This window comes from Bos grunniens, chromosome 18, assembly GCF_055505025.1.
Source record: "Bos grunniens cultivar Pamir isolate PY7600 chromosome 18, Bosgru_T2T1.0, whole genome shotgun sequence".
Lineage (NCBI taxonomy): Eukaryota > Metazoa > Chordata > Mammalia > Artiodactyla > Bovidae > Bos > Bos grunniens.
In genome coordinates, this window is record NC_141182.1 from 7,566,703 (window position 1) to 7,590,791 (window position 24,089).

General features: G+C 49.6%; 1 protein-coding gene across 2 annotated transcripts in view; it reads right to left on the reverse strand.

Annotated features, from left to right (window-relative positions):
- Positions 1-24,089, reverse strand: part of CDYL2 (chromodomain Y like 2) — a 163,916-nt gene that overhangs the window by 33,258 nt on the left and 106,569 nt on the right. For both annotated transcript variants that reach the window (XM_086349436.1, XM_086349437.1), the window contains exon 2: positions 18,919-19,507. In XM_086349436.1, coding sequence (XP_086205562.1) covers positions 18,919-19,507 — 589 coding nt within the window. The remainder of the gene's footprint in view (positions 1-18,918; positions 19,508-24,089) is intronic.

The window sequence follows — 24,089 nt, forward strand, 5'->3', positions numbered from 1 at the left end:
AATACATGTCAAATACGAACTCACAGCCCGATTCAACGCTATCCAGAAGAACCCCCTGCCATGCTGGAGATATTTGCTATCTGCACAGCCACATGCTGCCACCGATGCTCAGTCGCTTCAGTCGTGTCTGACTCTGTGCGACCCCATAGACGGCAGCCCACCAGGCTCTGCCGTCTCTGCGATTCTCCAGGCAAGAACACTGGAGTGGGTTTTCATTTCCTTCTCCAGTGCATGAAAGTGAAAAGGGAAAGTGAAGTCACTCAGTTGTGTCCGACTCTTCTCGACCTCATGGACTGCAACCTACCAGGCTCCTCCATCCATGGAATTCTCCAGGCAAGAGTATTGGAGTGGGGTGCCATTGCCTTCTCTGCCACAGCCACATAGGGCTATTGAAACTAAAAAAAAAATGTCTAATTTTAATAAACTGAAATCTAACTTTAGCCACATGAGGCTGGTAGTGCCATGTTGGACAGTGTAGGTAATCACGCTGCAGGAGAATTACCCTGTGTGCCTTGCAAACCCTGACATAGCACAGGCACATCTGGCTCCCTCTTTACCCATAGTGAAGTCACTCAGTCGTGTCCGACTCTTTGCAACCCCATGGACTATAGCCCACCAGGCTCCTCCATCCATGGGATTCTCCAGGCAAGAATACTGGAGTGGATTGCCATTTCCTTCTCCAGGGGATCTTCCTGACCCAGGGATCAAACCCAGGTCTCCTGCACTGCAGGCAGACACTTTAACCTCTGCGCCACCAGAGGCCCTCTTCACCCATGCACAGATTCTTAAAGGCAAGGGCAGTGCCAGCCATTCCTGTATCTTTACACCACAGTGGTAAAAAATCCACCTGCCAGTGAAGGAGATGCAAGAGGTGAGGGTTCAATCCCTAAGTCGGGAAGATCCCCTGGAGGAGGAAATGGCAACCCTCTCCAGTATGCTTGCCTGGAAAATCCCATGGACAGAGGAGCCTGGCGGAGCTACAGTCCATGGGGTCATAAAGAGTCGGACATGACTGAGCTTTAAAACCAGTGCAGCCGGCAGGCAGAAGTGGCTCAGTCATGCTGAACAAATGAATGCGTGCATAAATGAGTCATGCCACACACAGCAGAAGGCCTAGAGAAGTTTCTGTCTCCTAACCCAAACCGGGAGAGCGAGAGGCTGGAGAGCAGGACGAGAGCACCGTGAGGGACCTGCCCCGTCCCACCCACATCCCCCCACCCACGAAGGCGCGAGTGTGAGGCCTTTCCCCCGGCTCCTTTTCTCCCAGATCTCCCGGGAAGCAGATACCACTCACGGAGCCGAGGGAGGCCTGCGAGCAGCCGGAGGGCGCTGCACCCGAGCTCCATGGCCTGCAAGCTGTGGAGCGGGCTGGGCGAAGGGGAGGCTTAAAATAGACAAGAGAGAAGACTCATCAGTTCCGCAGTTGAGGGAAACCGTCCTTTGTTGACGGCGGGGTGAGGGCTTTCCAGCTGCAGTTCTTAGAAGAGAAAGTGATAGTTCTTACACTTGAGAACCGTTTCCTGGTCTGTGGTTGATGCACCAAAGATCCCCAAAGTGTGGCCAGGTCTGAGGGCGCGCTGGGAGGGGAAGTACAGGGTGCAGGGCTAACACGCCCGGTCCTCTTCTGTCTCAGCCGGGGAGGAACAGGCTGCTGCCCGCAGACTCCACAGTGGGGGCAGCAGCTTCTTTCCGCAGAAACGGGGCTGGGGGTCAGGTGTTTGGAGCTGGGTGGGGTATAGGAGTTGGCGGTGGTGCTGAAGTTGAAAACACCCTCCAATCTTCCCATCCTCTCATGTCAAAGAGTTCAAAGAGCCCAACATATAGTCAATACTTGTAGAGTCATCTCGCAGCTGGTCCTTGTCCCAGCCCCTAACCGTCACCATGGACGGAATCCCTGATCTCAGGGCCGAATTCAACAGCAAAGCTCAAGTTTAGAGGTACGTTCAAAAAAAAAGACTCTTCCTTTAGGCAGTATGCTAAGTGACACAAGTCAAAGATAGGCCCTGTATGATATTGTTTACTGTGAAAACTAAAAAAATAAAATAAAACAACAAAATAGAACAAACAACAACAACAAAAAAAACCCAGCAGACACACAGACATAAAGAGCAAATCAATGGTCACCAGTGCAGAGGGGAGAGTCAGTACGGGGTGGGGGTGAGAGAGGTATACAAATTATTGCATATAAGACAGGCTCTGGGATGTATGGTACAACACGGGGAACATAGCCAATATTCTGTAATAATTGTAAATGGACTGTAACATTTAAAATTGCATTAACAAATAAATAACCAAATTAAAAAAAAATTTTTCTTTAGCCTCGTTAGCCATCATCTGGCATGTTATAATCATGCCTGATAAATACACTAGGAATTTCAAGAAAGCTTAAGGCTCCCAGGTTACTTCAAACCATTGAGAGTGATGGGCATATATCTTACGATGTCTGTTGCCAGTTCTAAATGTTTTTTAACAGCAGAGCATGAATTCAAAATGTAGAATAACCTGATGAAATTGTTTCTAAAGGTGAAATCACACCTCCTGTGTTAAACACCCCATGGCCATGGTGATGCTCAAATATTTGACCAGAATCCTGGCACCCAGAGAAGGATACCCTATTCAGCTATACCCAACAGCTGAATTTGCTACTGAATTCAGCCCTACGGTCTCCAAAGCAGAAAATGACTCCACTGGAAAGCCGCTTTCTCATCTGTTCTTGTCACCCCTCTGGCTCACAAACTCTACCTTCTGGCCTCACTCTAGTTTCCAACCTCAGCTCCCACCCCTGCCCCTTAAACGCCCCAACCTCCAAGACGATGTCAAGTTTCCTGCTTCCGGGCCATCTTCAGCTGTCCCCCTGCCCCGAGTGCCACTTCCGTCCACCTTCACACCTGGAGTCCTCGGGGCCACCTGAAACGCTTCCCTCCCAGGTAGCTGACTTCCTCCCAGGAACAGCCACTCCCTGGGGGCCCCCACGGCGGTCTGTCTAGGCCCTTCCTGAGCGCTCAGCACACTCGGCTTTGCGGCTGGCCACTTGGGAGCATCTGATTCCTTAATTAGTTTAATGAGTTCTTTGGAAGTCCAGGCTTGTCGTCTCTAATCCCCAGCTCCCAGCGCGCAGTGGGCATAAAATAAATGTCTCTTTAACTGGGTTGTAGAAAAAATGATGGTATCGGAAGGCTAAGGGATGGGTTTTCGACAAAGAAGTATGCTCTGTGCTTACAGACACCCCACCCCTCAGGAAGTTGAAGAGCTAAAGTTAAGAACATGGGTCTGGAGCAAGAAAAACTAAAATATAAAATTTTACAGTTTTTAAAATAAACAATAACACAAAATAACAATAAGTATTTTTTAAAGAAAACAACAAAAAATAAACTTAAAAAATTAAAAAAAAAAAAAAAAAGAAAAGAACATGGATCTGGAGCCTGACCCACTGAATCTGAATCTTGGGGCAGCCACCTTCTGACGGATCAGTTACTTCTCCACATACCTCAGTTTCCTTATCTGTAAAGGATTCTTTACCAGCTGAGCCACCAGGGAAGCCCTATCTGTAAATGGAGGAGAGAAACAGACCACCCCCCACCCGAATTAAATTAGTCACCACATATTACACTGCTTAGAACTGGGCATGGTGCACGGCATGGGCTCAACAAATAAATATTGGGTATTTTGGGCACCATATGGAAACTGACCCGATGCTGGGAAAGACTGAAGGAAAACGGAGAATGGGGTGAGAAGGTTAGATGGCGTCACCGACTCAATAGGCATGAACTTGAGCAATCTCTGGGAGATAGTGGAGGACAGGAAAGCCTGTCATGCTACAGTCCAAGGGGTGGCAAAGAGTCGGACACACCTTAGCACTGAACAGCAACAATGGAAACCGCCAATTTGTCTTTTCCCCATCAGTTGCTTTCTCCCCTTAACTGTGAGCACCTTGCTCATCAATATACTTGGAGAACAAGGCACGGAGTGACCCGCTCCTAGGTACACGTGAGGGCTCGTGGCAGTCACTAAATCTTGGATGAAGAAAGCATAGATGAAGTTGACCGATGGTGTCAGAGGTCACTGTTACCTATTTCCTAGAAATCTTCTCAATAAAATGCAGTTCCTACTTGTCCAGAACATTCTCCCTTTTCCCCTTTGCCTGACTACACTCTACAGGTCCTTCAGGTCTCAGATTCGATGCTCTCCCACCTGGAAGACCCTCCTCTCATCTCCTAACCCCGGTGGGCTCCTCACTCACTCAGAACACCCCCATATCCTGTGCGCTGGCATGCTGAGCTGCTTCCTCAGGTTTTCCCATGAGAACACGAGCTGGGTGAAGACAGCAACCATCTCACATACAGCCGTGGCCTTGGCCCCCCATCCCACACCTGGCACACGCGGGTGCTCCTGCCGTCAGATGTTTCTGTCTCGCCACCAAGTGATGCTAGGAGCTGCTGGTGGGAAGCCAGGCCAGTAGTAAGACGCCTTGCTTAGACTCTGGGGGCTCAGCATGGACCCACTTTCCTCCCATGTGGAGAAGCAGGCAGAGGGCGGGGAAACCACAGAGCGCTAGTGTGCTGGAGAAGGAAGGACTTGGGATCACTGTCACCATGGCGCAGGCGGAAGGGTTGACTCTGACTACCAACTCTGAGGACACAAGTGACGGGCCAGTCATCCCACCACTCAGAAGTAGGGCCTCTTGATTGTGCCTGCTGGTTGACATGAATGGAATAGCCATGAAGATCCTAGCATCAGTGAGCGAGCAGCAGGGCATGTGGTGGCAGGGAGGAAAGCGTGCCTCCGAGCAGAGGAAGAAACCCCACCGGAGGCCATGCCATCTGAGAAAGGGGAGAAGAGAAATCAACACCCACGGCACTGAGTGTGCGGGCCCATCACCTAACCCTCTGCAGGGGGTTCTGTCATCGCCCCGGGACAGAGGGGAAGACCGCCAAGGCTCCAAAGCTGCAAGCACCCGCCTAGAGTCACTGGCTCGACAAGAGGCAGTTTGCACTTGAACTCATGGACCTTGTGCCTCCAAAGCCCCTGCTCACTCGTTCTAGTCTCTTCCTCACCACTGCTGCTTCCAGAATTCACAGCAAGTTTAAAGGAGAAATCCCAAAGTCCTTTCTGGAAACAGGACTTACATTAAGAAGTCTGCTTGCATTTTCTCTGCCACAGCGAAGGACTACACGTGACACGGAACACGTGACTCGAATGAAATGCACTCTGCTGCAAAAGAACACGCAGAGCCCTGGACGGGGGACGGGCGGGGTCTCAGCCCTGTGGCTTCAATAAGAGCTGGGCGTCTACGTGAATATTAAGGGCGGAGAAAGAAGTGCAGCCAGCAGGGCTGTTGGCGGGTGGTGATGCGAACAACTGTCAGGCAAGATGCTGAAAGGGAACCCTTCAGCTGATGAAGAGAGCCCTGACCAAACATCAGCGGTCCTCTGGGCCACGCTGCGGGAGCACAATGTTGAGAAATGGAGACAGCCCAGGATGGGAGGTGCTGCTGAGACGAGGGATGGGGGCGCCTGACAGACATGCGAAGATTCACAGGGATCAGAGCCCACGGCTCCAAGCAGAAGAGGCTCCCTGCTTCTCTCTCTGCTCCGTTAGTTCATTCACTCCCTCATTCGGCAGGTATTTCTGAAGCACTTCCTCGGTGCTGAGCAGTGCTAGGTGCTAGATCTACAAGTGGGAGCAAAACCAGAGCCCATCGGTGCTCTCTGGAGCTGACAACCCAGGGAGGGAGGCAGAGGCTTTCTGAGAAGTCGGGCTGTGACCGCGACAAGCCGAGGTCCGTGCCGTCAGTGAGGAAACGCGGGTCTAGGTGTGCAAGCAGAAGGGAGGCTCACCTACCCGCGGAGTCAGGGGGAGCTTCTGAGGGAGGGCTGCTGTTGAGCAGAGCCACGAAGCATGAGCAGGTGGGTTAAACACCCACCTGAGGGCTGGCAGGGAGGGTGCCCATGAGTACACAGCACACAGAGACCACGTGGGGAAGGAGGCAAGGCAGGTCTGACCGGGGAGGCTTTGCAGGCCTGCGGAGTGTGGGCTGCACAGAGGGATGCCTCCGTTCCTTCCAGAAAGACTCCCAGATGCCCTCCCACTGCAGGCTCCAAGCCACCTGGCTCTTAAGCCAACCCTGCAGCTTCAGCCTTCCCTGCAGGGTTGTCCAGAATGTTCTTTGTGATGTGGTGTTGTGTGCCCACACGCCGATCCTTGGCTTTGTGCTTCTGGGGGTGCTGTCATCTTCTCCCACCAGCCCTGCCTTTTTCCTTGCTCATTCCGCCTCATTCTATCAGACTCAGTTTGCGTGTCAACTCCTCCAAGAAGCCCTCTCCTGACTCCTTTCCCAGGCTGGCCTTGGCACCCCTGCTTGTAACTCCCTCAATGTCTTCTGCGTCTCTCTCCATCATGCTATGAGGGACTGCCACTCGACAGTTCCTGGTACACAGCAGTCACTCAGTGAGTACAGTTAACAAATATAACAAGGGATTAGAGTATACAATATATAAAATGCTCTAAAAACAAACAAAAAAAAGCTTCCCAGGTGGCTCAGTGGGTAAAGAATCCATCTGCGATGCAAGAGATGCAAGAGACTTGGGTTCGATCCCTGGGTTGGGAAAGAGTCAAACATGACTGAAGCAATTCAGCATGCACGCATGCAAGAGAAATGGGCAGAGGATTGAAATAACATAGCTAATATTTATCAAATGTCTACTATGTGCCACCTAATATTCTAAAGGCTTTCTGTGAATGAATTCCCTTATTCTTTACCACAACCCCATGAGGCATGATTACATCTACATTTTATGAATGAAGCCTCTGGCCCAGAGAAGCTGAGCGATTTGCCTGAAGCCACGTGGCCGAATGCCTGGTCCACCCACCCTATTGAGCATCATCCCCTGCTCTGCTTGGCATGACGAGGCTCAGGCCCCTCCCAGGGGAGGACGCACAAGTGTTGGGAACGTGAGAAGACGCTCACCGGCACTAAAATCAGAACCGCAGAGCTTGGGAAAGCGTGACAAAGACTGGCAACAGCCAGAGCTGGCGAGGGTGTGTGTCTCGGGAAGCCGCCTGGACGCCCATCAGAGAGGCCAGCTAAGTCCCTGCAAGCCGTGAGAGCCCGGGCAGCCAGAAGGGGGGGGCACATCTACTCCCCTGACACAGATGGAGTTTCAGATTTAAAACACAGTGTTCTCACCACCTCCAGTCTCTACCCAGATGCCACCTTCTCAGTGAGGCCCCGGTTTCTTACATGTGCGCACGCCCACAGAGGTGGGACCATCCTTGTTCATCATCCCTTCAACAGATCTTTGAGCAAACAGAACGTTTTTACACGTGCAACATATAATGTGTAATAAATATACATAAATATATATACAAGTTGCATAAGCTGAGAGAGTAGTCCTGAATGAGCCATAGGGAAATGTGAACATCAGTCACCTCAAAATAGGATTCGGGGGAAAACGGAGGGAACTTGAATGTTTAAAAAGCTTACACTTTCCATAGTGTTTCAATTTTTTGAACTAAATTACTTTTTAACCTTAAGAAGGAAGGGAGGGAAGGAGGAAGGAACGAAAGAAGTCTGGGGGCACGAAAGGCAGGGGACATTTTGGGGACTGCAGTTAGACAGGCCTCCATCCCAGACCCTTTCTCTCATGAAAACCACCCTGAAACAGCGTGAAGGAATCAATTTTCTGAAAGGTATAAATAAAACTCACAAGAAAAAGAGCAAGAAGGGACAAGAGTGGATACAGCTTTTCACCACGTGGACAGGAAATGGGACGAGGCAGGGCTGAGGTCATGCCCTAAAGTTTCCACCAAGTGCCTGAGAGGGGGTGGCTGAGATGGGGGCCACCCCCCAAAAGCCTTTACAGCTCAGGACTCGCAGGTGCCAAGGACCAAGGAGAGCAGCCCTGCCCAGCCATGGAAACCAGAGGGTGGGGGGGCCCAGAACTGAGTCAGAACTGCGGGAGGCCACCTGAGACTGGGCATCTGGGCTGAGTGCACTGGGGAGGGTGTTGGCCGGGCAGCCAGAAGTGGACGTGTGACCACAGCGGAGGGTGGTCACAATTCCCTTCTCACTTTTACTGCTGACATATAAGCCAGGAGGAGATTTTGCTATTTCGGTCTTTTCTGACAGCTCATCCATAATACAAGATCAGAAAGTCATCAGGAAACCCTAAATCAGAAAAGTAGGATCAGTCCTTCCATTCATGACCGCCCCCCCAAAGCAACTGGTCCTGTAATCATAACTAGGGTTGGGTCCCCAAGTATCCCAGCATCTCCTGCCCTGGCCCTGCCAGCCTTCAGAAGTCTCCCTGAGTCTTCCCCTCAACACAAGCCCACCTCCTCCCCAGCCTGCCACCCCTCTGTATGAGTCTACCTTCTCCCCAGGTTCAAAGACAAGAGCAGACAAGCCCAAAGACTCGATGAGCATGTGCAGAAAAGACTCAGCCTCAGTGATGAGTTAAGAAATGCAAATCAGAGAGACACTGAAGTTCCTCTTTTTTGTTCCCACAAATAATGCTGACAAGACAATGGCAATAGTAAAACTCATCACCTCGTTCGTTACTTTGTTTGCTGGGGAGAGGGGCAAAATCGCCAGGACAATCCTAGAATAAACGCCTCTGGGAATTTATTCTAAGAAAACAATTCAGAAATAACGCAAGACAAAACCAAAGAAGTTTTCAGTTCAGTTGCTCAGTCATGTCTGACTCTCTACGATTCCATGGAAGTTTAGACCCAACCTGTGTCTAGCGACCGGAGACTAGGTCAAATGTATGTTTTCTTATATATATAAAATGGCACGACTAAAATTATAAACATGAAGACCTGCCCAATATGGAAATAGGCATATGCTATGTTGAGCAGAAAAATCAAGATGCAAATGTTGTCATACAAAATGTTTTCCATACACACAGACACAAATATAGATACACACGGGTGTGTACATGCGTGCACACACACATACACACACGAGCAGAACAGGCTTTTTCCCACTGTGTGATTAGGGTCTGCAAAGAAAGTTAGATATCACACAGCAAGACAGTGTGACAGAGAAGTTTTTAAAAGCCCTGAATCTCAAAAGTAAAAAGCTGGTCAGGGGACTTCCCTGGCAGTCCGGTGACTAAGATCACACACTCCAAGGCAGGGCTCCCTGGCTCAGTCTGCAGTTGGGGAACTAGATCCCACACGCTGCAGCCAAGAGTTCACAGGCCACAATTAAAAGACTCCGTGCACCGCAGCTAAAACCCAAAGCAGCCAAATAAATAAATGTTTAAAAACAAAACAAAGCAAAAAGCGGGGATCAGAATTCTGACTCTGGCATGTTACCCTCTGGGGAGTCCTAACTTCTTAAAGGCTCAGTTTCCTCACCTGTAAACTAGAGATGAAAAAGACACCCTGCTCCACAGAGTTGTCAGGATTGGCTGAGCTATTGCACGTACAGTCCTTAGCGCCATACCCAACCATAGCAAGGACGTCTTCAGTGTCTGTTACTGATGCCATTGCTGTTATCATTATCACTAGTAAGGCTGCACCCTTTAGAGGGCTTGAGTTAGCTCCTCTCCAATAAACGCGGATGTGAGATTTGCCACGTGGAGAGGTGTCGTGGAATTTGGAAAGTGCCTCCTGTCCCATGGGAGCCGCAGCTGGCCTTCTATCTCTAAAATCAACAAGGAAACTTAAGCCGAGTTCAAGGCCTGCCAGTTGTTCACAAGTCCACACCAAACAGGTGATTCCATTTACACGTATTGTCTAACCCAGAGGACAAAAGCCATGCCTCCTTGTTACTAGCTGGCTTCTGCCCATACAGGAATATAAACCCATGTGTCTGGACTGTCTTCCCTCCTGACTCTGCTATGTGGGAGTGGTCTGCTGGATAATGCACCCCCAAAGATGTCCCCATCCTCATGCCCAGAACCCTGGGATACGTGACCTGATGTTGCAAAAGGAGCTTTGTCAGAGGAGGCCATGCTAGATCACACAGGACAGCCTTGATATCACCACAAGGGTCCTTGAGAGAGAGGCAGGAGAGGCAGAGAAGGAGATGAGATGGTGGAAGCAGGGAGATGCGGGGCCACGGGCCAAGGAATGCGGGCGACCTCTGGAAACCGAAGAAGACGAGAAAACCGGTCCTCCCCAAGAGCCCCCTAGGAACACAGCCCTGCCAGTTCCCTGTAGACTTCAGACGTCCAGGACTCCAAGAGTGTAAATGTGTGTTGCTTTAAACCACTCAGCGTGTTACAGCAGCCACAGGAAAATCATGCGGGCTGTTGCTCCACTAAGAGCACCTGCATTTCGTAGGTGGGGTCTGGGGTCTGGGAGTCGCGCTGTGGCTGTGCTGCAGCTCCACCTGGACATGCCTGAGAGCTGCGCTTTAGCCCCAGTTTCCTGGGGCAGCAAAGGGGCATGTCTCTGCAGACAGCACTCAGGGCTCCCAGGCACGTGGTCAGCACTAGCTGTTTTGAGATATCATTTACATACTATAAAATTCACCCATCCAAAGTATACAATTTAGTGATTCCTAAGTTCACTTGCTGAGTTGCACAACCATCATTTCAATCGAATTCGAGAACATGTGGATCGCCCCCAAAAGAAGCCCTGTACCCATTGGCAGGCATTTCCCCTCCCTTTCATTTCCTCAGCCTCTGGCAACCACTAATTTGCTTTCTGTCTCTATAGATTTGCCTGTTCTGGACCTAGCAAATAGAGAGTCCTACAGTAAGTCGTCTTCTGGGACCAGCTTCTCTCACTCAGCCTCGTGTTCTCAAGAGTCATCCACATTGTAACCATGTCAGCACTTCATTCCCTTTTATGACTGAATAACATTTCATTGTCTGAACATAAAAAGTTTTGTTTACCCTTTCATCAGCTGATGGACACTGTTAACTTTCATTTTATGCCAATTCTTCTAGCCCTGAAATGAACTTTGATAATTAAGGGAATTCCCTAGAAGAGCTGCGAGTATGTATGTGTGTGTCTTTTACTATAAAGAATAGAGGTTTAAAAAAAAAAGACATAAATGAACTTATTTACAAAACAGAAACAGACTTAGAGAGTTCAAAGACAAACTCATGGTTACCAAAGGGGAAATGTGGAGGGAAATAATAAATTAGGAGCCTGGGATTAACAAACACACAGTACTATATATAAAACAGATAACCAACAAGGACCCACTGTATAGCACGGGGAGCTCTATTCAATATTCTGTAAAAACCTATATGGGAAAAGAACCTGAAAAAGAATAAATATATGTATAACTGAATTACTGTGCTGTATACCTGATACTAACACAACACGGCAAATCAACTATACTCCAATAAAATTTAAAAAAAAATTAAGCCTAGTGGAAAATCCTCATGCAGGACTGACAATTCCATCCCCCTGGAATGCTGAGCCAGCATCTTTGGAACCACTGAAGATGTCTCATAGGAAGGCCCAGGGATGCTGGCCAGAACACTGCCCTAAGACCCTGGGGAAGTTGCTGGTTTGAACCTAAATCCCTGTAATGCCTTTTTGTAAAAATGGGTCACAGACCTCTGAGGACTTCAGCATTGCCAGACCTGGCACTAAGGCCCCACCCAGCCCCTCCCATTGGCACTCCATGTCTGCACCCCTCCAAGCCTCAGTTTCCCCATCTATAAGCAAGGCTGATGATAGCTAAGCTTGTTATGTTGCTATGTTGTCCAGTTGCTAAGTCAGGGAGCCAATGAGGGGATTAAATGACAGGCACTCATCAAACACAAACAGTAAGGCTTCTACTACCGTGGAGCCCAGCACTGCATCATCAGGATGGTCTTTGTAGGGCCAGCTGGGGGGATGGGTGGAGCTGCAGCCCTGGTCCCTGGGGGTCTACTAGCTTTTCACCAACATCTGCAAACCAAATTTGACCACTGTTTTGAGACCCTTTGCCGACAAGGTACCCCTCACAGCTTGTGCCTGGCGGGGCAGCGGGGGACTTCCACTCCCCACCCCACCCTCTTTGGTTCACCACTGATAAATAGGACTCGGAAACAATTCTAAGGACTCTTTTTTGAGGTGGTTGAGAGAGGAAAACATCTGAGCTGGCAGTGAAAGTGATTAGTCAATTTCCAAGTCTTGACAGTGGTCAAGATTCCATCGGCCTCCACTGGATGCCAAAATCAAACCCGGGATTGGGGAGCCAACCGGGAGAGTCGATTTCCCCCTTGGATCTGCCGTGGGTCAAGCCGACAGTCAGATTTTCCATCACAGTCAGGCACTTTCCACTCAGAGGCAGTGGCCAAGTTGGACAGGTCTGCACACATTACCCATAAAAGGGTTTTAAGTTCATTCATTCGCACAAGTCGCTCACTTGCCACGCTTTGAAAGACAAAACGTAAGAATCCCTTAGGCTCTAGTGGCTGCTATATGTCTGGAAAATGACCCATTTTTGTAAAAACAACAAGGCTGGTCAAAGTCTGCTGGCCTGGGAGTGGGTGTCTGAAGTATGTTAAAGGAACAGCTGTGCCCAGGAAAACGGATACCTGCCTTCACAAGAGGCCCCGTGTGGACACCCTCTTCGGACTTCCTGTGATTCACTGAGATGGCTCGGGGCCTCTGCCTCTGACACTCAGGATCTCGGGACAAGCTGGGCACCTCCAGAAGCGGTGGTGATTCTAAAGGTCATGAACTGGGGTCGAGTTCAGAGCATGGAGTGAGGACTTTCTGGAAGAGTCACAACTTTGAGGAAGTATCAGGGAACTGTAACAAGCCCAGGGTGGGGGGCGTCATTCAGGACTTTATCACTATATCCTTAAGTGAAACTGGCCTCTAATTTTCCTTGTTCCTCCCTTCCTTGTCCCTTTGGAAACCCAGGTTATGCCGGCCTCATCAAAGGAGCTGGGGTGTTTCCTATTTTTCTGTTTTCTCTGCAACCATTTGGGTATGAGAGAGATGCTTCTGTTGTAGAATATTGGGAAGCTGCTGCTGCTGCTGCTGCTAAGTCACTCCAGCCATGACCGACTCTGTGCGACCCCGTAGACGGCAGCCCACCAGGCTCCCCTGTCCCTGGGATTCTCCAGGCAAGAACACTGGAGTGGGTTGCCATTTCCTTCTCCAATGCATGGAAGTGAAAAGTGAAAGTGAAGTCACTCAGTCGTGTCCGACTCTTCGAAACCCCATGGACCGCAGCCCACCAGGCTCCTCCATCCATGGGATTTTCCAGGCAAGAGTACTGGAGTGGGGTGCCATTGTAGGCTTGCCTGTAAAACCACCTGAGTCCTGTGTGCCTTCTTCTCTCTTTTTGTGAGGGACGTGGAATGACTGATTTAATACTGGAATTTAAAAGCCATTCCCCTTATTCAGGTTTTCTAGTCATCTGTGAGTCTGTCTGCTTAAGTTGTATCTTTCTAAAGAAATTGACCACTTGCTCCTGGGTTTGAAATTGAATATTGTTGCCATTTAGTTGCTAAATCGTGTCCAATTCTATGCAGACCCCATGCACTGTAGCCCATCAGGCTCCTCTGTCCACCAGCTTTCCCAGGCAAGAATATCAAAGTGGGTTGCCATTTCCTTCTCCAGGGAATCTTCTCGACTCAGCGATCAAACCCACGGCTCAGGTGTTGCCCGGTGGACTCTTCACAGCTGAACTACCAGGGAAGCTCTTCAAGTTGAATGGCACATAGTTAACCTCAGTTTCTTAGGCTTAGAAGGATTACATCCATCCATGAGTAAACAGCAAGGATGAGTCCAAGTGGCTTCTGCCCCACCAACATTCCAGGGCCCCCCGTCAGAGCGTATTTTTATCAGTGACCAGGAACTGCCTTGTACTGCCTGGGAGCCAGTTGAGCGGTGATCTAGGGACTAGCTCTGGAGTCGGCCTGCTTGGATTTCTCTCCTAGTGCCAACCTGAGCACTTGTAACCTCAGTCTCCTCCTCCGAAAAATGGGTAGATTAACCACAGCTGCCACTCAGGGCTGCTGTGAGGACCACAGAAAGGACTTCGTACACTCCAAGGCCAGACAGGGAAGTTCCCACATGGTAAGACTTTCGACTCAACAACTTTGTTCCACAAACTTTCACCTTATGAATTCTCACGAAGGCAAACTCGAGGTCCAGAGCAAAAGCGCTTCAGCTTCCCGGTACCACCAGCTGGCGTTCCCAGTCGTCTCGGTGCTTACTCGTTCAGACTGGTGGTTCTGAAAGCAGGGTCCCTGAGCCAGCCACAGCATCTGTGAACTTGCTAGAAATGCAGAGTCTCAGGCTCTCTGCCACAGCGGCTACGTCAGTAGGGGTAGGTGCCGTAATCGTGTTTTAACACGCCCTCCAGTGGATTTTCAGAGAAGGCAATGGCACCCCACTCCAGTACTCTTGCCTGGAAAATCCCATGGACGGACGAGCCTGGTAGGCTGCAGCCCATGGGGTCGCTAGGAGTCAGACAAGACTGAGCAACTTCACTTTCACTTTTCACTTTCCTGCATTGGAGAAGGAAATTGCAACCCACTCCAGTGTTCTTGCCTGGAGAATCCCAGGGACGGGGGAGCCTGGTGGGCTGCTGTCTATGGGGTCGCACAGAGTCGGACACGACAGAAGCGACTTAGCAGCAACAGCAGCAGCCAGTGGATCCCGATGCCAGCTCCACACCTGAGAGCCCAGGGTTCTTGAAAGTCACCGGGCACTTCCTCTGTTCAAGTTTAGTTCTGAAGTGCTTTTAAAGCACAGTCACTCCACGAGGATCAATAAAAGGAAAAACGATAATCGTGGTGAGAGAGTGAGTAGGGAGAGATAAACAAACACGGTAGAAGTGAAAGCTGAGATAATTTTACAAGATCAATGGAGAAGAGACGGCAAATGTTGTGCGTTTGTGTGGGATGACTCATTCAATGATGGGAACAGTTCTGCAAACACTGAATCAGGCGGCATCTGAGACGCAGCGCCTGTGCTACAGAAGACAGTCATCAGGAAGCGAGGACGGTGATCCCCAAAATTCAGAGAAACGTGAACATGGGGCCACGGGGTCAGCGTCAACAGTGAAAACTCACTGGCTTCACGGAAATTCGGGGAACACCAGGCACCTGTGTGCTGTGCTTCGGGCTCAGAGTCAGGGATGTCCACAGGTTACAGGCTCATCTGAATCTGTCAAGTATTAATGCTTTGGGCTTCCCTGGTGGCTTAGGTGGTAAAGAATCTGCCTGCAATGCAGGAGACTGGGGTTCAATCCCTGGGTCAGGAAGATCCCCTGAAGAAGGGGATTGCTACCCACTCCAGTATTCCTGCCTGGAAAAACCTGGCAAGGAGGAGGAGCCTGGTAGGCTATAGTCCACGGGGTCTCAAAGAATCTGACACAATTGATGCTTTGGCGTATTTTGATGAAACTGTGCTAACTAATTCTGGACCAGACTACAGGGGGAGTTCACTAATCCAACAGCTTTTCCGTATGGATGAAACAGGTTTGTTTTAGGAGAAAAAAGAATGAAAAAGAGAGAGAGAGATGCCTGGTAAAGAGTGTATGAGCAAGAAGGAGACGTTATTTCAGGTTTTAAACCTTTAAAGAACTAAATCACATTCCTACTTACAAGCTTAAAATTCAAGGAGTAATTCTGAATCTACCAACAAAGGACGTGGACTATGAACCATTCATCACTACAACCAAACGCTTCTGTGAGAACTGCTGTATACACCATGGCTGTGAAAATGCAGCATTTAAAAGACACAATCCACACTCCGCCCCCTGAGATTCATTGATGGGCGTAGAGACCATTTTTAACAAGCTCCCAAAGGGACACTGAGGCAGATGGTATCTGGACTACAGAGCCATTTGTCATTACGGGAAAAAAATCAGAAGCAAAAGCTGTCCTGGGCCCCTGCATGTACTTCACAAACATTGCTGGGGAAAATGCTGTCTGAAACCAAAGCACCACCCGCTAGAGCCCCAATTTAGCACTTGTTCCCACAGCTCAGATCGGGGAAGTCAGCAGTAAATGAGTAACGTGTTACATAAGTTGCTTTTCTGTATGCAAAACCTTAATTCACCAAAGAGAAGTTGAAATCATATAAAAAGCAACAGCCCTCCCCCAAAACAAATGCTGGGAAAGCGTGGCCAGGATCTCCCCATCTTCTGCCAGGCAAATATGAGGCCCCTCTGTGCTGAAAACCCTGTTGCCCCCTCTTTGTGCCCCTGGGGTTCTGGGTCAGTGGTGGATGTGGTCAGAGAAGGCGGGGCTGGGGAAGAGGAGGAAGAAGAACATTCAGGGTCCATGTGGGCATGGACACTGGCTGTACCAAGGCTTCCCTCTGCCTGAAAACATAAGTGGACTCATGTTTTGCTTGACTATACCTCTGACCCCTGGCTGGAAAGTTCTGGAACCACACAACCTCCTGTCTCGGGTCTTCTTCAAGAACTCCAAACCTCGCAATTTCTCTCTCTCTCTCTGGTGAGGATTCTCAGTCTTTTCCTCTTCCCAGTTACTCCAAAACCTGGATATGATGCTATCTCTAACTAGAGTGTTAACGGCTGACCAGGGCTTGGGCATTTATCACCCCACTGACCACTGGAGATATCAACCCAGGTACAGAAAGGCACACCATCTATGTAACAAACGTGCTATTCCTACCAGCGTGTCAGCCTCAGGAGTCTTCTCAACAACGACCTAGAGATACCCAGTTTCAACTTACTGGAGAGCAGGCTCTAAGTTTCAAAAGGCACAGCCCTAACCTCCAAGCACCTAGCACAGTGACCAACTCTTGTGAAGAACAAAAAGTAAATTGACAGCTGATGTGAAACATAACTGCCACCCCATTTTACCACAAAGCAGGTCCCCAAAATGCAGGAGAGCCACCAGGAGGTGCTTGTTAAAGACCCACCTTCTGGGCTCCACCCCAGACTTAGGAAATCAGACTCTATGGGACCTGCCTTTTAAGAAAGTGCCAGGGAATCTTACACACGTGACTTTGAGGACCACTGCCCCAGCCTTACGTGAACCCGAAGGACATCAATATTATAGGATGCGATCAAGCCAAAGGACCTTTTGGGAACACTCAAACCAAACAAGAGAAAGGCAAGTGACTTCCTCCTCTCTATGCAGGCATGGGCCCGAGTGGAGTACAGAATGTTCAACACTGGGAATAAATAAGGCCAAGAAGGGATCAGAAACAAGAAAGGCCCAGAGAGGCACTCAGCATCAACGAGGCCACCAGTAGGGCCGGCAGGCTTGTCCTCGTCTGTCTCCCCCGGTGGCGGGGTACCGTGCCCCATCCTGAATCAAGTGGTATCGACCAGACCCGAGGACGGAGTGCATACAGCTGGCAGCCACGCCGCCTCTGGAAAGGGGTGCTGAAGGAGAAGCAAGCCTTTATCACAACCTCCACAGGCCTGGAGTCCCTCCACCTTGTGGTCTGGCAGCTGGAGTCAGTATACAGCCCTCCCTGACACTGCCCCCCTACCCTGCTCTCAGGGCGGCCCCCTCCTGAGCAGGGCAGGGGGCGGGGGGGCGGGGTGCCGCTACCAGCCGGGGCGCCGGCAGTCACTGCCAAGCCCCTGGGCCTCCAGCCGAGGAGCCGCCAAGGCTCCCCTGCCCGAGACGGGGAATCCCTCCACTGCTGGCGACTGTCACGGGAACGTCAAACACCGGTGTTTGTGCCAGGCCTCATTCACACGAGCCCACTCCTCCCCGAGAGATGGATTTTTTAAAACAAACAGCTTTTCCATATGCTAGCAGGCAGAGTCATGTCAGCATCAGGGATCCCCAGACGGAAACGTGAGTCAATCTGGGGCAGAGACTGCTAAATCAATCCTGTTTGGGTGAAATTCCTCTCTCTGGAGAAACAGGGACCTCAAAAGCGGATTGCTTGGATTCCCCCCTGCGGAGAGTCCCTGAGGACGCTCTTCCCAGCCACGCATACCCTGAGCGTCCTGAACTCTGACATCACTATCCCCGTAACGTGCCTTGTCACCACATCCTTCTGGGAACTCTCCCAGCCTATCCCACCTGCCTCCTGACACCCTCTGCCCACCCGCACTCCAGTTCCACCCGGGGCATCAGAGGGCCCTACTGTGTTGGGCACAGGTTGTCCACACCCGTTGCAGGATTTCCTGACGTCCTAAGGCCTGGAGTCCTGGTGGCTAAAGACAAAAATTCACCACGTGGACACACAGATATCTGAGAAATGAAGCAAGGCAGGTAACAAGTGCAGACAGCTCACCTGGAAGACGTGGCCACTGAGGACTTAGTTGGGAAACCATCTGACTACTGGGGGAATGTCAGACTCGAGAGCTCGAAAAACCTGGGTCATTGTCTCCTCTTTCCCCAGTTGTGCCTATGGGGCCTTGGTCAGAGGGAGGGGGGATTCCAGCATCTTTGCTGGGTGACTTGCAAGAGGCAAGTCAGGCACCAAGAAGGGCAAGAAGGCACCAAGCCAAAGGAGCCTAGGCAGGGGTCCAGGCAGCCTCTGGGACCTAATACAGACCGGGGAGCTGATCATGCATATTAGCGAGAGATGGGGGCAGGGAGTTCCAGCTGAAGGGCCAGTTTGGGGAATTCCAAGTCCAAACTGGGTCTGAGAAGGAGGAGCAGCCCCTGGCCCAGACTCCACCTCTCTGGGCTATGGTGCTGGGTTCACAATGAGATTGAAAGCAAGGGCCCTGGGAGGCATGTGAGCCCCAGAGAGACACTGGCCCCGGGGTAAATGAGTCTCAGGTTCTGGGGGTTAGGGACTCTGAGCTGCCCTCAGGGCAGGGCCTCCAGAGCAGTTACCATGGCCTCGGGTGTCCCCGAGGGCAGCTGGGGATGCTGGACCTGGGACTGGCCTTGGCCAGAGTGTCAGTGGCTTGGCCTCCCCCACCTACATAGGCGTCCGGGAAGGGCAAGGGATTGAGCCTGCAGGGCCCCAGGTAAGAGAGCCAGGGCAGGGGTCCTGTGTTTCCCCAGGCTGCCCGCAAAGTCCCATCAGAGAGGAGGAGCAGCCACATACCCAGCCCGTTCTCCGCCAGCACCGCGGGGCTCCCATCGCAGTCGCCCAGGTCCTGCTCGCCCACGTCGTTCAGATCCAGGTCAGGCTGGTGGGACCCGTCTCCAAAGGGCCTCTCGTCCTTCTCGGAGCCAGCATCGCCATTCTCCATGCCATTCTGTGCCTTTTTCAGTGGCATGATTTGCAGGCCACTGGGGGTAGTCCTGTAAGACACCGTCTTGGCGGCCCGGTCCCCGCTCGCTGGGGGCTTGGCTGAATAGCCTTTCTTGGGCCTGGACAGGGAAGGGTTGACCCGCCTCCGTTTGTGGGAAGTCCCTTTGCTCTTGCCGGCGTCCGAGGGCCTGTGGGGGAGCTTCTCGACCGAGGGTCCTCGGCCGTCCCGCAGGAGCTTGGAGGCGCCGGGCTGCTTCCCCGACTTGAGCCTCTTGTCCTTGGCCAGGTGCAGCCCGTTGAACTCATCGATGAACTCCTCACAGTGCAGCAGGTGGTGCTCGGGCTCCCAAGTGTCCTCCGTGCTCCCGTAGCCTTTCCACCGGATCAGGTACTCCCATTTTCCCTTCTTGTTCTTCCTCTTGTCTACAATCCTTTCGACCTGGGATGCGGGAGGAGAGTCAGGAAAGAGAGAGAGAGAAGGAAAAAAAAATCAAACCATTGCTAGGTCACAAGAGCAACACAAGGACAGAGGTGTCCATCCTGGCTAGGGGGGCCAGGAGGCTGACCCTCCCAGCAGCCTTCAAGAAGGCTGGTTCATTTCAGGAGACTGCTGAAGGGAACCAAAGGCACCCGTGCGGTTGTTTCCCATGACAACGGCATGATGCCACGCCTGGCTGGTTGCCTCTACCTGTCTGTCCAAGGCTTGCTCTTTTTCTTTTTTAAAGATTGGGTGTGGACCATTTTTAAAATCTTCATTGAATTTGTTACAATACTGCTTCTGTTTTACGTTTTCGGTTTTTTTGGCCCTGAGACATGTGAGATCTCAACTCCCAGGCAGGGATCGAACATGCACCCCCTGAATTGGAAGGCAAAGTCTTAACCACTGGACCACCCAGGAAGTCCCCAAGGCTTACCCTAGCTCAAAATCGCATTGTGAGCATTCACGGAAGGTCTTTATTCTTTTCGTGGCACAAAACTGGAATCAGACTTTTAAAGACCAATTTGGTGTGGGTTTTCCACCCACTCTGCTAATGTGTCCTTACTTATCATAATACTAATGATTAGTAATGTTTGCTGGGCATGTGCGAGGAGGCAGACGCTACTAACTGCTGGGCATGGATGCTTTCATTTCATTTTCTCCGAACAATAACCCAATGCTGTAGGTGTTCCTCCTATCCCCACTTTACAGAGAGGAAAATGGGGCTGAGAGATTAAGTCAGTCAACTAAGTTCCAAGCTGGTAAGAGCAGAACTGGGAATATGAACCACTCTCAGCCCAGATTTATTTTCTTACTCACTAGGCCGTACCAAATCTCTCAACTATAAAAATCTTCCACATTGACCAAAACTGCCTGGAGTCAGTGACACCCAATGTCCCCCTAGCTGGCTCCCCTAGCTGCAACATAACAGGTACAACTGCCAAGCAAGGTGACGGTATGTACCTTGCATAACCCCCCAGAATGTACATTATTACTGTTCCATTTGATAGATGAGGAATTAAGTATGAGGCAACCGGCCTGCAACACAGGGCTAGGGATGGTGGAGGTGAGATCCGAACGTAGATCTGGTTTTCAAGTCATGTACTACTCTCTCTATGTACCATCAAAGGTAAGGGAATCTCTGTCTTCAAGTATTATCATGGGAAAGCACACTTACAAAACGCCAGTCCCAAGGCTCATAACTGGTGAACGAGGTGAAGGGTATACGAGGGTTTATTTATTATTCTCTCAACTTTATAGGTTTGAAATTTTTTAACTAAAAAAAAAAAAAAATTTCCATTGCTCTACCAAAAAGAGCTAAATTTCAAAGGAAAAGTAAACTATTACATTCAAATGTTTATTATATTTCAATGTCAACGTAATTTTATAGGATGGAACTTTGACCCAAAGAAAGTAATAAGTGAGGGTGTGCTCTCGGAACTCATAGGAAAAAAAACCCAACAATATGAGAGGGGGAAAGTGGTTACACTTAGAGCTGGTAACTGTTAAAGATGGGTAATAGGTAAATGTGGGTTCATTTTCAACTGTTTATGTTTGCATATTAGAATTTTTATGTTTAAAATTTTCCATAATAAGAAGTGAAAATTTCTGAAAAGTGAGATTGTTTCCCAATATCTGGGTATAACAGAAGCTATGCAAAATAATTAAATGACTTTCATTGCTTTGCACTTAATAAATATCTTAATAGCTAGACCATATTGCCTCTTTATAATACTGCTTCTTCATAGACAATTTAAATTGTTTCCTTAATTGATTCATCTCAAATCAAATTGGCCTATTTCTATTAAAATTTGTTTCCTTCTAAAATGCGCTGTGAACATCTGTTTTGGATTGATTATATAATTTTTAGAAGTATCACACAAACTCTATAATAGCTTGAAAAAGTAAAATCATGCCAAACTAATCAAACTTTCAATCTCTGAGTCAAGGAATGGGGCTAGCTGGGTATTCATTTGTGATAATGGTGCAGAAAGTTGGGAGTGTTTGTGGAGGAGCCTGCAGCTTTGCACATTTGTAGGACTTTGAAGGGGAAATCCTCTGCAAGTTTACAGAGGGAGGAAAGTGCACAAGCAGAATGGCACTGCTGGAAAGAGCAGCATTCTGGAGAAAGCCAGCCTAGGGGTGTCAGGAGGAAGCCCAGATATGTCTAAGGGCTATGAGTTAAGGCATTTGTGTGGGCATGGAGGTCTCCAGCTTCAGAAAGCATATGCTTGACCTCCAGGATGGAGAAACTTCTTCCCCAGGATGAAGCAGAAAAACCATGCTAGACAAACAGCCAATACAATGGTTGGTAGGTAGGTGGATGGATGGATGGATGGATGGATGGATGGTTGAATGGATGAATGAACAGATGGGTGGATAATGGGATGGATGGAAAAATGGATGCTTGAATGAATGAATGGATGGGTGGATAGTGGGATGGATGAGTGGATGGATGGATGGATGGATGGATAGATAGACAGATGGGAGGATAGTGAGATGGGCAGGTGATGGAAAGATATATAAATGGACAAATGACTAGATGGATGGGGGATGGGGGATGGGTGAAAGGGCAGGTAGAGAGGTGAGTTCAGGAATAAATGGGTGGATGAATGGATGGCTCACACTCATCAGATGAGCTTAGTATAGTACTTAAGAATACAGGCTATGGAGCAAGACTATCTGGTTTAAAGCTTCTAAGGAGTTATGTGTTCTTGATCAAGTTACTAAATCTCTTTGGGCCTCAGATGACTTGCCTAGCAAGAGGGAAATAACAGCACCCACCACCTAGGGCAACCGTGGAGAATATACAAATAAGGTATTTAGCATTCCAGGGTAAAGGTCACTTCACCTTGCATATCCTCCTGTGAATGCAAACCTGGGTAGTAGCTAAAGACAATGTGTCCCCACCCAGCAGAATAGACATCCTGAGGGTATTCAACTCCTCCCTAGGAGAGTCCACCTCTTAGGTAAGTCCTTCTGAGTAGAGGAGATGCCGTGCAGAGGAGAGAGGCTCAAGAAGCCTTTATTGAGCAAGGGTGCAGTGTCTACACGGCTACTTGCGGCCACACTGGGAGAGCAGCTGGTTTCCTTCCCTCCTGGTTACTGGAGGATTCAGTCACAGTAGGCTAATTTATGGGGGACAGAAAGGCCACTGCTTCCACCTCTGGTCCTATCCAGAAAGCTACTGGGTGACTTGAAAGTCATTTCTACTTACCTTAACCCAATACCAACAATGAGCAGTACTAGCGGGATCATTACTAGCCTGATGTGCAGGAAAAAAACTATTGGCTCTTCCACTTTGTATATACGTGACCCTGGGCAAGTTGCCTAACCTCTCCGTGCCTCCCTGTCCCCATCCGTTAAACGGAAATAGTAATAATAAGAAGAAGAGCTTCCCGCAAGGTTGTTGGGAGAATTAAAAGGAATGAGGTGTGATGAGAAAGTAAAGTGTCTTGAACATCAATCACAAAGCACTTCAAGATGAGTGGAACTGCTCTGAGAAGTACAAAGCTTCAGGTGACAAGAGTTCCACAGTTTACACACTTTGTAAAAAAAAAAAACAAAACAGTTTTTTTTTCCAGGTTTAGAGAAGCAACTGCTTTTTCTGAAAGCCCAAAATGCCCACGAGGCGCTCATAGGAAATCTGGCCCCCAGACACCCCCTGAGACTTTGAATGCACCATCTTCTGGGACCTAATCTCCTTCTTTACATCCCCGTACAGGTTTTCTGACCCTCTTTTCCTCTTCTTCTCAGGAAAGCCTCAAATAGAACCAGAAAGCTAATCTGTTCTGTGGATAACAAAAGCCCACGTTATTTAGGACTTGAGTGTTAAATGACTGCAACATTCTCTCTGGAAAATCTCTTTCCCTGAAGATCCCCCAGCCTCCTCCACTGTCCCTGACTCCTTGCACCTGTTGAAAACAGAAACCTGAGCCCTCAGGTGCTGGCAGCTCTGCTCCTGAATCCCCAGCCTACCTGCACAGCCCTCCTGTACTAGCTGAAGCTCACCTTCTAAATGGACACAATTGTCAATTTCCTGAACCTGCAGTTACCTACCAATGCATGTTAAAGTCACTCAGTCGTGTCCGACTCTTTGTGACCCCATGGACTATACAGTCCCTGGAATTCTCCAGGCCAGAATACTGGAGTGGGTAGCCTTTCCCGTCTCCAGGGGATCTTCCCAACCCAGGCATCAATCCCAGGTGTCTCACATTGCAGGCAGATTCTTTACCAGCTGAGCCACAGGGGAAGCCCTACCTACAAGTGCATGAACACTATTAAAAAAGCGCGTACCCACACACCTGCCACCCTCTCTTTTCAAAGGTAAACAATCTGAGGCCCTGAACGATTCCTTGGAGTTCAACCAAATCATTAATTAACATTTCCCCTCTGTGATCCCAGCTGATACAAATGATATTCTACCGCAGGTGGGGGCAGGGAAATTTTGAGGCAGTTATTACCAGCACTGCAATGACATTAGGAACAGGAGGATGCCAGTCACTTTCAGTGGTACATGCTAAGTGAACATGCCAGGAACTGT